The 15,158-nt window shown below is 43.4% G+C and overlaps 1 protein-coding gene across 4 annotated transcripts in view; it reads left to right on the forward strand.

Annotated features, from left to right (window-relative positions):
- Positions 1–15,158, forward strand: part of KCNT2 (potassium sodium-activated channel subfamily T member 2) — a 267,504-nt gene that overhangs the window by 230,846 nt on the left and 21,500 nt on the right. For all 4 annotated transcript variants that reach the window (XM_083358889.1, XM_083358890.1, XM_083358891.1 and 1 more), the window contains one exon: positions 3,334–3,445. In XM_083358889.1, coding sequence (XP_083215015.1) covers positions 3,334–3,445 — 112 coding nt within the window. The remainder of the gene's footprint in view (positions 1–3,333; positions 3,446–15,158) is intronic.

The following is a 15,158-nucleotide window of genomic DNA, read 5'->3' on the forward strand; positions in this document are numbered from 1 at the left end:
TGGGGGCTGCTTTCTCTGTTAGCATTTTCTTCCATCTCCTCTACTCATACAGCCTCTAAGCATCCAACAAAATTTTCTTCAGTTTCTTTCTTTAAAAAAAAAATGGAGAAAAAAATTCTACTCTAGAAACTTGTTCCCAAAAGTAGCCAGATAAATGGAGCATGACTTAAGCTTAGTCTTTTCATCTGTAATTTGGAATATTAATAGTGATTAAAAACACTCATCACGGAATCTGAACGTTAATAGTGGTAAAAATGCTTGCCTCCATATTATAGTGTCCATAATTAGTTCACTTCTTTTTTTTCCTACCCAAAGGGAAAAAAATGCCTTCTAGCAGTTTATTTGCAGTTATTTGCAGTTCAGTACTCTTTTTTTCTTCTTAATTTACCACTAATTTTCACATCACTAGAGAAATATCCAACAGATACTGTAAAAATGGTATTTAAAGGTTGCTTTCACAATTCAGAAAAGGTACTTGAATAGCTAATAAAAATTGCATATCCTTAATGTAAAAGCATTTGCAGGCTTGATTATACCTTTTAATGAAATTGTAAATTTGGATTATTCCTACTTTACTGACCACTAGATGGCAGCCTTTCTACATATACTGGCAACTACACAAAGTGGTAGAAAAATAGGAATTTTTCTTCTACAAAATATTTAAAAACTAAAGATTTTAATTGAAGTTTGACTGGATAGATATAGTTCATACACTATTAGAAAAACAAATATTAGCAATTTTGATGCAGAAGTGTAAGGATTTAGCTAACATCAAAAGTTTAGAAAGACAACTTTAATATGCAAATAGTTTTACAGAATCAAATACTAAAATGCTCTGTTTAAACAATTACTTTTAATAGCTTAGAAATAACATATTGGCAACTGTTATCTATATATCAAAATAATTTAATATGCATCAATGATTTTTTTTAAAAAAGTATTATTTTAAAGACTGCTGCAAATTTACCATACTTTGAGCTGTTTATTTATTCTGGCTTTGGCATTAATTGCTGTCAGTTTAATTAAAATAAATTCTATAATTAAAAGTAAGATGTAGGATAATGTCCTTGTGTCCAGCCAACATAGTTATCAACGTAATCATTTTTATACAAGGTAGGAGCATTTAAACTGGCAGAGTGACTCCATCAGATCCCAGGAACGACAAAAGATATCTCTGTTCCAGAAGAGTGAAGTGCTAGTAATAGCTAGGATACTGCACAGAACCCTTAAACTCCCAGGCCTCTGGAAGAGGAGCCAAGATTGAGGAATGCACATTTTTAAAAAAGGAGATTAATTCTAAAGATGACAAAGTTAAACAACACTGTGAAGAATAAGAGCATGTCAACGATAATGAAGATCTTAGCAAATTAAATAAAGTACCTTTCCAGTTCTGTTGCAGAGCTGTGAAAGAGTGAGAGAAATAAGGTATTAATGTATTATTGGCCATGTGCTTCTACAAATATATCTTGTTCTTTTATACAGAATACCTGTAAAATCCCTTCATTTTCTACTTTTAAAATCCACAAGAGTGCAGTCTTGGCTAATAAACTACAGTTTATTTATTACAATTCTACTGAGCGTGGTAGAGACTGGTTAGCTTTATTTTATAGCTTTGATTCTTTGCAGAAACATAATGCAGGTGACATCATCATTATTATTGTTACAGTTAATAATTATACAAATATGATTGTGTTTTAAGAATGCTGCATTGAATGCCTGGGTTATTCCTTTCATTTTTACTACGTTAAGTTACGAAAGTCACTCAGTTATCCTACTCAAGCCAACAGTCACAAACACAGAAGAGGGGCAGCTTGTTGTCAGCATCAGGAATAGTGGCTAATAGTACTTTAACATGGCCTGGGAACCTAAATAGCAAATTCTCATAACTCCAGTTGTCTTGTGATCATCTCAGTTAGCATTCCACTTTCAAGAAAAAACTTTATTTTAGACCAGGGGGTCTTCAAATTTGGCCCTTTTATGACTTGTGGATTTCAACTCCCAGAATTCCTCAGCCGGGCATGCTGGCTGAGGAATTCTGGGAGTTGAAGTCCACAAGTCATAAAAGGGCCAAGTTTGAAGACCCCTGTTTTAGACACTCCAAATCCATGCTTCTTCAAGTAAAAAAGCAAATATATCTTTTTGGAAATGTTGAATTCTCTTTCAGTATCCTCATGCTGCTATAAGCTTCTTGTTTTGTAAAGAAGCTGTTACTATTTAGGGAGTGACTTATACTTTCCATGGGTAATTGTATTCCATTTAGGGAATATATATTCTCCAATATATATTTGGGGAATATGAATTCCCCAATATATAGTTGGGGAATATGTATTCCAGTTGGGGAGCAGACCAAATGGAAAATAGAATATAGGGACCTGAATATGCATTTCCTTCATCAAATTAATTGCTCCTTACTATCACAACATCTTCTTCCCTGTTACAAAACTTTATTTTCTTCTCCTATACATAAGAATAGACCTTATCATCTGAACTTTGATACAAATACTTTATATCTCTAGATAAAAAAAAAACTTCTCAATGAATGTTAATGCAAAGAGCTGACTGATTCTTGCCTGGAAGACTAATGTTTTCAAAATGCACAGTTGCAAGTTAAATTCTCAACACAGTTATAATGTTATGTATTGGTAAAGGTATTTTATTACCTATTCAGACAACTTAAAATATATATTAGTTCCTCCATATTTTCATTTTTGCTTGTAGTTACTAGAAACAAGTTATTCATCACTGTTACAGCAATTACTAATAAAGTATTTCTCTGTCATATTAAAGTGTTAATACATGTTATATGTTTTAACTCAATGGAATGGTTTTTCTGAATCTCTGCAGAACATTTATCCCATTATAAGAGTCTGGTGGCACAGTGGTTATAATGCAATATTGCAGGCTAATTCTCCTGACTGCTAACTGCCAGCAGTTTGGCAGTTCAGTTCCCACTGGCTCATGGTTGACTCAGCCTTCCATCCTTCTGAGGTTGGTAAAGTGAGGACCCAGATTGTTGGGGGCAATATGCTGACTCTGAAAACTGCTTAGAGAGGGCTGTAAAGCACTATGAAGCAGTATATAGTTCTAAGTGCTATTGCTATAATAATTAATTAGCTTCCACCAACAGGTGGCTTAGAAGAAAAATGACAGAATTTTAAATACTTATACAGAATCACGAGCATGTAACACAGAGATGGATGGATGTATTGGAAAGAAATACACTGCACTATTCAAAAAGTTTTAGAAATCAAATTTGAAATGAAATAACATTTCATTTACTCACCTGATATTATTAGAAGAATAACCATATTATCTTCTTGGAAAAATGTTTAGGTTATTCTCCAGTCTGAGCATAATTACTGAATTAACTCATCCTGCCAACATGAGATTCATGCAGTTCAGGGCCAAAGACTGTTATTCTCTTGCTCTATCAAAATTGGAGAAGGTAAGAAAGCTTCACTGCATTATAATAAATATATGCAATTTATTGATTCTCAGACATAATTGGCTTTTTTAATTTGCTCTGGAAACTGATAATTCAAAATGTTCTATGCTTAATCATTAGGACTATTGATATAATTGTGAAACACCTATGGAACATGATTCAATGGACTGCTGGATCAAGTAGTAAAATTACAGATAGGAAACAAAAGAATGAGTCTGTAACAACTTCTTTACTAAAAATAAAACTAACAGGAGACAATTTGATTATGATTATAAATTCAGTAGTTCAAGGATTTAAGTGGCAGAATTAGTGTGCGGTGCTAACTATGACAGAGTGGCTACTTAACAAGAAAGGATACTATTTGTAATCAGCAGAAGCCAGTAACACAATACACTTTTCTAGACCGAACTTCTTCCCTTATTCTGGAAAGCAAATGATGCACAACATTCTGTATGGTGCCAGAATTAAACCTTTTAAGAAATTAATTTTATTGGACTGCTATGGGTGGAAATACAAATGAGCATAATTTAGTAGCTATATCTGGAAGCTTCAGCTAGTGCAGAATACAGCAGCACAGACAGTTTCTAGATGAACATATTATATATACTACCTTTGTTCTGCAAGCTGCATTAGTTACCACTTTCCAGTCCAATTCAAGGTGCTAGTTTTGACCTTTAAAGCCCTACATGTACAGAGACCATACACTACTATAACATTAAGCTTAAATACTAGTGAATTACATATCTATTTCAAAAAATAAAGCTGTATAATTAATACAATATGGACATGGACGCAGAGAGACAAATAAGGAATATTTAGATATACTGAATATAAATGAGATTCTTAAGTTTCAGTCTTTTCTAACAATTTAAAACCCACTGAAGTAGCTGTACCAAATTGTTGTAAAATATACAAAAACATCTTCTTAGTAATGAAATGGGAATCATTTAAAATCCAAGCACTGATTTCCTGGGGAAATGTATACTAACCAAAAAGGCACTTTTGGAAAGTCAAGAGTATACAGATTTAATAACTGACCATCCTTACCGGTGGATCTGTTTTATTTAAAAGAAAGCGTAAAGCATTAGTAAGAACAAAACAAGAATAGATTGTCATATTGAATCTGAAGTTTGAGAAAGATATCTTTCAATAGTCTCAGACAGAATCCTGTGCTAGTTCCTGAAATAATGTTGGATGCATTGCTTATATCCCAAAATATAAAATGGCAAATTCCCAGGGAGACAACATATAGCTAATGTCTATTCAGACTCCGTTTTAGATATAAATGAATAAACAGCATGTCTTCTTGAAGAGATACTACCTGTTATTTTCTCCATTCATAAGTATGGAACCATGTCCAGTCCTTCCAATTATCCATCAATCAATTTAAGTACAATTAGTACACTTATACTGGAAATCTTATTTGGAGATCATTATGATAAATTTGAAAACATTTTAGAAGATGAGTATGCTTTCAGAGATTTTACCAGTGTATAAGGAGCAAAATGGAAAAGGCCAGCATGTAGCAGAATTTAATATGTGGCTAAAGGAGTGGTGTAAAGGAGAAGGCTTTGGTTATATTTGTCACGATGTCTGTAGCTGGTCCAATGAAAAAATGTATAAAAGAGATGGTCTGCATCCATCCAAGAAAGGGACTGAGTTACTTGGCAATAAATTCACAGCTTTTCTAGAGGAACATTTAAACTAAACAATGGGGACAGTGAGTTAATTGATACAGAACATCACTGTCCCCAGCAATCTAAGAAAATAGGGGAAGCCAGGCACCACACAAGTTATGCAGCAAGTAAACACAGGGTCAGTCATAAAGGACTCAAATGTCTATACACCAATGCACAGAGTATGAACAGTAAGCAGGGTGAACTAGAAATTCAGGTAAATGAGGGCAGATATGATATTGTTGCCAATACGGAAACATGGTGGGATGAAACCTACAAATGGAACACACAGCTAGAGGGATTTAAACTATTTAAAAGAAACAGACTAAACAAAAGAGGAGGTGGAGCTGCTCTCTATATAAGAAATAACTTTATCTCTACAGAAATAGAGCACAACAATGATGAAAACTGTAAACTTGAATGCATTTTGGTCAATATAAAAGGGGGAAAAATGACATTGCCATAGGTGTATACTATAGGCCGCCCAACCAAGCAGAGGAAATAGATGAACTTTTTGCTAGTCAGCTAACTAAGGAATGTGAGAAGCACATCAAAATAGTAATGGGGGACTTTAATTACCCTGATATCAACTGGGAGACAAACTCTGCACCAAGTGGAAGATCAAACAGATTCCTGACAAACCTAGCAGACAACTTTCTCTCCCAAAAAGTAGAGAAGGGAACTAGGGGATTAGCCATATTGGATTTAATTCTCACAAACAAAGATGAAATGATAGAAAATGTTGAAGCCACAGAAACCTTGGGGGGAAGTGATCATGCAATATTGGGATTCAACATTCTGGAAGCACAAGCAATAGAACACAGCCAAACTAGAGTCTTGGACTTTAAAAGAGCTAATTTCAATAAAATTAAAGAGACCTTGGGAAGAATTCCATGGATTCTCCTAAAGGGGAAAACAACTCAAGAAGCTTGGGAAATTTTGAAAAGTGAGATAATAAAGGCCCAGTCTAGAACAATACCAACAAAGAAAAAAAATAACAGCTCTCAAAAGAAACCAGCATAAAGAACTCTCTGATAAATTGAAAGATAAAAAGGACAAGTATAAGAATTGGAAAGAGGGGCACATAACTAAGTCAGAATATCATCAAATAGACCGTGCCTGCAAAGATGAAGTGAGGAAAGCTAAGGCTCAAAATGAACTAAGGCTTGCGACCAAAGTCAAAAATAACAACAAAAAAAGCTTCTTTCAACATATAAAAAACAAGAAAAAAGTTAAGGAAATGATTGGTCCATTAGTGGAGGAGAGTGACAAGAAGGTGACAAGCAATAGGGAGAAAGCAGAACTATTTAACTCGTTTTTTGCATCTGTCTTTACACAAAGGGAACAAACAGTCCAACCTACCAAAACCAGTGCCATAAAAACAGAATAGAAATGCAAGTTAAGATAGGCAAGAAAATGGTAAGTGAACACCTGTCCAGCCTAGATGAGTTCAAATCACCAGGACCAGATGGATTACACCCCAAAGTTCTCAAGGAACTGGCAGACGTGATCTCAGAACCACTGAACTATATTTTTCAAAGATCCTGGAGCACTGGGGAACTACCAAAGGACTGGAAGAGAGCTGATGTAGTTCCCATCTTCAAAAAAGGGGAAAAAATAGATCCAGGAAACTACAGACCTATCAGCCTGACCTCAATACCTGGGAAGATTCTGGAAAAGATAATCAAACAACAAATCAGCGAACACCTTGATGCAAACAAAGTCATCACTAAAAGTCAACATGGGTTTGTCAAAAACAGATCATGCCAGACAAATCTTATTACATTCTTTGACCAAGTGACAAAATTAGTGGTTCAGAGGAATGCTGTAGATATAATTCACTTGGACTTCAATAAGGCATTTGATAAAGTAGATCACAACCTACTACTTGATAAGATAGAAAAATATGGGTTAGATAGCATCACCACCAGATGGATTCGTAGCTGGCTGACAGGCCGTACTCAGCGTGTGGTCCTCAATGGAACTGCATCTACATGGAGGGAAGTGTGTAGTGGGGTGCCCCAGGGCTCTCTTCTGGGCCCAGTGCTCTTCAACATCTTCATCAACAATTTGGGTGAGGGGATAGATGGGAACTCATCAAATTTGCAGATGACACCAAGCTGGCAGGAATAGCCAATATTCCAGAAGATAAGCTTAAAATACAGGAGGATCTGGACAGACTCGAACACTGGGCGCTATCTAACAAAATGAAATTCAATGGGGAAAAAAGTAAGGTTCTACATTTAGGCAGGAAAAATCAAATGCACAGGTAAAGGATCGGTGGTACCTTGCTCAATAATAGTAACTGTGAGAGAGATTTTGGAGTCCTAGTAGACAATCACTTCAATATGAGCCAGCAGTGTGCTGCATCTGCCCAAAAGGCCAACACAATGCTAGGTTGCATTAACAGAGGGATAGAATCAAGATCACGTGAAGTACTAATACCACTTTACAATGCCTTGGTAAGGCCACACCTAGAATACTGCATCCAGTTTTGGTGACCACGATGTAGATAAAGATGTTGAGATACTAGAAAGGGTACAGAGAAGAGCAACAAAGATGATTGGGGGACTGGAGGCTAAAACATATAGGGAACAGTTGCTGGAATTGGGTATGTGTAGTTTAACGAAGAGAAGGGTGAGGGGTGACATGATAGCAGTGTTCCAATATCTCAGGGGCTGCCACAAAGAAGAGGGAGTCAAACTATTCTCCAAAGCACCTGAAAGCAGGACAAGAAGCAATGGATGGAAACTAGTCAAGGAGAGAAGCAACCTAGAACTAAGGAGAAACTTCCTGACAGTTAGAACAATTAACCAGTGGAACAACCTGCCTCCAGAAGTGGTGAATGCTCCAACACTGGAAGATTTTAAGAAGAGACTGGACAGCCATTTGCCTGAAATGGTTTAGGGCAGACATGTCAAACACAAGGCCCAGGGGCCAGATCCGGCCCGCGAAGTGGTTTCATGTGGCCCGCGAAGCCATCCTGGAAACAGTGAGGGAACGGCCCCCACTGCCTTGGCCCTGGCCCAGAGACCATCCTTCTGCCAGAGACCCCCAGATCTGTCCCACTCCTGCCCAGGCCCCCATAGGCACTCTTGATGCGAATGATGTAGAGCTGGCCACGCCCACCCACTAGGCCATATGCACTCTAGCCACACCCACCCAGTAGGCCACGCCCACCCTGGCCATACCCACCCAGTCCCCTGAGTGCAACCGCAATGCTGATGCGGCCCTCAATGAAATTGAGTTTGACACCTCTGGTATAGGGTTTCCTGCCTGAGCAGGGGTTGGACTAGATGACCTCCAAGGTCGCTTCCAACTTCTTCTACTTCTTCTTCTTCTTCTTCTTCTTCTTCTTCTTCTTCTTCTTCTTCTTCTTCTTCTTCTTCTTCTTCTTCTTATTATTATTATTATTATTATTATTATTATTATTATTATTATTATTATTATTATTATTATTATTATTATTATTATTATTATGCTGGCTTCATTGAAGGAAAATCAATGTACATTGTATATTATACCATGTGGTTAAAATATGGCCAATTCTAGCCATTAACTGCATGGATGCTTTATTGACTGAACTTAGTATTTCACACAAATTCTAAACATAGATTTTGATATAAATTCTGACCTTTTACAATTAATACATCTGCTGATCTGAAATTTCTATAAAAACACTCAGCTTCGAATAACAATTATTTATAGCAGCTGATTAGATTTACTCCAACTTTAAAAATGATTAAATAGGGTTTTATTCAAAATAGTTTTGATTTTCCAAGCTGGCTAATTCTACTCCCAGGATGTTCATCTAGTTCAGATTGGGGAGAAACAATTATATAAGTATAACTATTTCTCCCAGCCTGAATCCTCTCCATCCACAAAAGATGATTGTAGCTTTATAATATAATGTATTGTAATATAATAATAATGTTTAATATAATCACCCATCATTTTAGCCTCTTTATGCGCAATTTATATGTGTGTTTCTCAAGTACTTTTATCCGCCTTCTTGACGTATGCAGATTTTATCTTCTCAAATGATGCCAATAAGATTAAACTAATAACTCATGTGCTATTACACTGTTTATATTGGAGGAATATTTTATTCAAAAATATCACAGATCTCTTAGCTAAGACACCAGGAATGACTAAGGCCTATTATCTATAGTAGATATCAAATTCTTGCTAGACACTTAATATCCAAAAGGCAACATTTTCTTCTGAAACATGGTCAATATGTAAATTGATTATATATGAATGTTTTTTGTAAATATATGCTGCTTCTCTGTGTTCCAGGTACTGTATGAATCAATTATTGAAATAAGTTACTTACTTTTACATATTGCCCTAATAGCAACTAACAATGTAAAACTTTTTTTTACGCATGCCCAAGATGGCGGACGTGCTCGGCTGAGCTCCGCGAGCTCCAGCTGTTAGGCGTCCCTTAGGAGCCCCTCAGGGGGCCTTCGGGCCCTCCGTGTTGGGGATTGGTGTCGACAGGCAGCGAGGCAGGCGACAAGGTAAGCAGTAAGGCTCTTACCTGCTGGTCTACTCGTCTGCTGGCTCTGCTGTCTTCTGCCCGCTCGCTTCTTGCCTTTCCCGGGCCGTTTGCAGCCGGCGACGGCGTTTTTTTGCTGTGCTGGGCCGTTTCGGGCCGCTTTCGGCGTCGTCGTCCTCAAGCCGTTTTCGGTCGGCAGAGGGGACGCCCGCGGGTTTATCTTGGTGGCGGTGGCGGCAGCGTCGGCATCAGCTTCGGCATCGGTGATGGCGGTGTTTTTGGGCCGCATTTGGCGGTGGCAGCGGCGGCGTCCTCGGGCCGTTTTCAGTGGTTGGCGGTTGGTGGTGGTGTTCTCTGGGCCTTTTGGCCTGTTTTGCTGGCGCCGGCATCTATCCCGTTTTCAGGCTGCTTTCGGCGGCGGCGACCTCAGGCCTTGCTCGGACTGTTTTCGGTGGTTGATGGTTGGCGGTGGCGTTTTCCGGGCCTTTTGGCCCATTTTGCCGCCACCGGCGTTTTCATGTTGCTTCAGGCCGCCTCGGGCTGCTTTCGGCGGCGTCGGCATCTTCGGGCCGTTTCGGCAGCGGAGAGGATGACCGCGGGTCATCTCGGCGACGGCAATGTTTCCTGTGCCGTTTTTGGGCCGCTTTCGGCGGCAACGGCATCTTCGGGCCGTTTTAGCGGCAGAGAGGACGACCGCGGGTCATCCGGGCGACAGCGGCATGTGTCTCCTGTACCGTTTTTGGGCCGCTTTCGGCGGCGGCGATGACGTCTTTGGACCGTTTTCACCACCTTGGCCTGGCTAGCCCCTCTGCCCTGGTTATGTATCTACCCGCGTACCAACTTTCTGCCTGCCTCCCTTTCCCCTTTGGACTTGGACGGACCTGGGTACAAGCCACGGTGGGAGAGTGGCTTGGGTTTACATCTGCAGCCCCATAGAGGTGGGAGCTCTATGGGGTATGCCCTACCCAGGGTGCATATCCTGGACCACCCCCGGGAACAGAGTTGCAACCCGTCATGAGAGGACGGGGGGTGGCCTGTTTCTGGGGACACCCAACTGAGTGGCAGTGAAGTTGGGTGAGGGTCCAGATACTCACTTCCTATGTCTCGATCCTCCTATTGAACTTATCAACTATGGGACCGCCTTTCCTGGACTCTCCTGGACTTATATGTATCGATATACTAGCACGGACATGTTTGCCCTCAGGGGTACCCCCCTCTCCTGGGTGCGACCCACCTTTTTTAACACCTCCAATCTCGATGAAGGGCCCGATTACTGGGACCCTGAGAGATGGCCGGGCAGGGGCAGGGGCCTTCAATATAAATTTAATAGGAGGCCCCTGGTTAACTTTTTAGAAAAAAATTTATGGGGTTAGGGAGAGCGGTGGGAGTGGGTGGTGGCCTGGGTCTGATCGTGCGGGGGGACAGCAGGGTGTGGTTGCCTCCGGGGCTCGGGAGTGGGTCATGGGACTACCGATTCCCACAATGTTGGGGAATTGCAGCAGGCGCATGAACAGAGGGCCATATCGTTACCGGGGGGGTCGTCTCCACTACTTACAAGCGGTGAGGCGCTCCGACCCTCTGTTTCTTCCCCGAGGTCCCGGGAGCGAGGATGCGCAGCGTCCTGAGCTCCGGCTGGTGTACCTGAATGCCAGGTCCGTGGTTAATAAAGCTTCCCTTGTTTGGGATTTAGTTGAGGGTGAGCATGCGGACCTGGCTTGCATCATGGAGACTTGGTTGGGTCCAGAGGGTGGGGTCCCTTTGGTTGATCTCTGCCCACCAGGTTTCCGGGTGCTACACCGGCCCTGGGCTCAAGGTAGGGGCGGGGGAGTGGCGGTAGCTATTAGGGAGACCTTATGTCTGCGGGAGACCACCGCTCCTCAGATAGTCGGGTGTGAGTCTCTCTTTTTGAGATTTGGTCTGGGGGCACAGTTGGGCTTGCTGCTGGTGTACTTTTCGCCCAGTCGTGCAGCGGCAGCCCTGCCTGAGCTACTCGATGTCCTCTCTGGGTTGGTGATTGAGTTCCCCAAACTCATAGTTTTGGGTGACTTCAATCTACCATCCCTAGGAGGTTCATCTGAGTTAGCTCAGGAGTTCATGGCTTCCATGACGGCCATGGACCTGACGCAAGTAATTTCTGAACCAACTCATGAGGGAGGCCACACCCTTGACCTGGTTTTCTTATCTGGACGGTGGTTTGATGATCTTGGTGGGGGCTCTCCATTTATTATGCCCCTGTCATGGACCGATCATTACCTCCTGCGGCTGGTCTTCCGTTTTGCCACCCCCTGCCATGGGGGTACGGAGCCAACCAGATGGTACCGCCCCAGGCGCTTAATGGATCCTGACAGGTTCCAGGCAGCGCTGGGGTCCCCACCTGCCTCCGTTGCTCACAACTCGGCGGATGCCCTAGTGGAAGCCTGGGAAAGGGCGGCCACTGAGGCACTTGACCGAGTTGTACCCTTGCGGCCCCTGACCCGGTGCAGATCCCAACGAGCTCCATGGTTCTCTACGGAGCTCCGGGAGATGAAGCGTCGGAAATGGGGCCTAGAGAGCTGTTGGAGGTCCAGCCGATCCGAATCCGACCGGTTGCGACTAAGAACCTTTATTAGGTCTTATCTCGCAGCGATGAGGGCAGCGAGGTGTAATTACTTCTCTGCCCTCATCGCGTCCGCAGATAATCACCTGGCCGCCCTGTTTAGGGTGACCCGCTCCCTCCTGAATCAGGAGGTGAGGGAGGAACCCTTGCAGGGCCGTGCCGAGGAGTTTGGTCAACATCTGTTGGATAAAATCGCTCGGATTCGGACCGGTCTGGACTCCAACTGGGCAGAGTCCGACGATCAGGACACGGCCGGTCTTGTTGATGTTATCTGTGAGGAGTTTGATTCTGTGACCCCTGAGGAAGTGGACAGGATTATGGGGAGGTTGAGCTCCACCACATGTTTATTGGACCCGTGCCCTTCTTGGCTGGTCTATGCAGCTCGGGAGAGGACACGAGGCTTGTTCCAGGCAGTCATATCTGCTTCTTTGAGTGAGGGCAATTTCCCCGCCGTCTTGAAGGAGGCGATGGTGAGACCTCTCCTCAAGAAGCCTGCCCTGGACCCAGCTGTGTTGAATAACTTTCGTCCGGTCTCCAACCTTCGCTTTCTTGCGAAGGTTGTTGAGAGTGTGGTGGCGCATCAGCTCCCCCTGGTTCTGGATGAAGCGGATTATCTAGACCCGTCCCAATCAGGTTTCAGGCCCGGGTACAGCACGGAGACAGCATTGGTCGCTCTGGTGAATGATCTCTGGAGGGCCCAGAACAGAGGACATTCCTCTGTCCTTGTCCTATTAGACCTCCCGGTGGCTTTCGATACCATCGACCATGGTATCCTGCTGCGGCGTCTCAGGGGATTGGGAGTGGGAGGCACAGTTCTTCAGTGGTTCTCCTCCTATCTCCTGGGACGCTCGCAGTCGGTGTTGGCAGGGGGGCAGAGGTCGACCCCAAGGACTCTCGTTTGTGGAGTTCCTCAGGGGTCGGTCCTCTCGCCTCTCCTGTTCAACATCTACATGAAACCGCTGGATGAGATCATTCGTGGTTTTGGAGTTGGGTATCATCAGTACGCCGATGATACCCAGCTTTTCATTTTGACCCCAAACCACCCCAGTGATGCCCTCAATGTGATGTCCCGTTGCCTGGAGGCGGTTCGGGTCTGGATGGGGAGGAACAGACTTCAGCTCAACCCTGACAAGACTGAGTGGCTGTGCATTCCGGCATCCCGGGACATTCAAAATATTCCACCTCTTTCTATGGGGGGTGAGTTTTTACCCCCCGTGGATAGGGCTCACAACTTGGGAGTCCTCCAAGATTCACGGCTTACCCTGGAAGACCATATAGTAGCCGTGACTAGGGGGGCTTTCACCCAGGTTCGCCTGGTGCGCCAGTTGCAGCCCTATCTGGACCAGGATGCCCTGTGTACGGTCACTCATGCGCTCGTGACCTCTCGGCTGGACTACTGCAATGCTCTTTACATGGGGCTCCCCTTGAAGACCACTCAGAGGCTCCAACTGGTACAGAATGCAGCCGCGAGAGTTGTCTTTGGAGTTTCCCGGTACTCCCATGTTACACCTTTGCTCCGCGAGCTGCATTGGTTACCAGTTGTCTTCCGGGTGAGATTCAAGGTTTTGGTTATGGTCTTTAAGTCCTTACATGGCATGGGTCCGGAGTACCTTGGGGACCACCTGCTGCCGGCGTCAACTTCCCTCCGCCCTGTGCGTTCCCACAGAGAGGGCCTCCTCAGGGTGCCTCCGGTCAGAGAATGTCGGCTAGTGGCCCCCAGGGGGAGGGCCTTCTCTGTGGGCACTCCGGCTTTATGGAACCAACTGCCAGTTGAGCTCCGGACAGCACCGGACCTTCGCTCCTTCCGGCGCGGTCTGAAGACCCATTTATTTGAACAAGCTGGCCTGGCCTGATGGGGGATGTTAGGGTTTTTAATGGGTTTTTATACTGTTACTGTTTTTATCTGGGCAATTGTTTAATTCTCTTTTAATTTTTGTATTTTCTATTTATATATGCCCTGTTCACCACCCTGAGTCCTTCGGGAGAAGGGCGGTATATAAATTTAATAAAAGATAAAGATAAAAGATTAAAAAAAATTCTTAATAGTGAGCAAAATAACGGTGTCAGTTACTGTACATTAATATTTTCAGATGTTAGTTTTGTCAGTTTTGCCATATTCTAGGAGAAATTTGATGTGAGTGTCAGGACCCACTTCAATCCCACATCTTAAGAAAGAAAAACTCTTAGAAACAATTTCTCCCAACAGGAACTTTTATTAAGAGTAGTTGATAGAAGGCATAATAGACAGGATCTGAGATTTCCCACGCAGAATGATAGGTTAAGGTATCCCCAAGCAAGAAACCACCCCATAGTTTGTCCAGCCAGTGTTGGACGGCCAATCCCCAGGTGTTAGGTCCATTGTGGGAAGGGGGGAGATAACATTGGCCTGTCTCCAGTTCATACAGCAATGTCAGGCGGCTCTTCACATCTTCCTCTGAGAGTGTAGAAATAAACCAGGCACGGAGGTTACATTCCTTATTCCCTGCCTTGTTCTAGCTGACAGTTTAGGGCAGGGGTCGGCAACCTAAAAAAGAAAAAGAGCCACTGGGAACCGGTTCCATCACAAATTAAAAAAAGAGGGAGCCGCGTGCGTGTGTCCATGCACGCGCATGCGCAAAAAGGTTTTTTGCGCATGCGCGGACGCACGCGGCTGCCATTTTTTTAAAAATGAGATGGAACCGGTTCCCGGTTGCCTGATGGCGACGGCCCGTCTGCAAAGCTGCCGCTTTCGGCAGCTTTGCAGACGGGCCGTGGCAGCTTCCGCAAAGAGCGGCGCCCCTGCCCATTCCGAGAGGTGCGCGCGCACCTCTCCGAACGACCGGAGGTGCGCGCGTACCTCCGCGCGAATGGGCAGCGGTGCCGCTCTTTCAGGAAGCCCGCCGCGGCCCGTCTGTGAAGCTGCCGAAAGCGGCAGCTTAGCAGACGGGCCGCGGCAGCTTC

The sequence above is a fragment of the Vipera ursinii genome, assembly GCF_947247035.1.
Source record: "Vipera ursinii genome assembly, chromosome: 3".
Lineage (NCBI taxonomy): Eukaryota > Metazoa > Chordata > Lepidosauria > Squamata > Viperidae > Vipera > Vipera ursinii.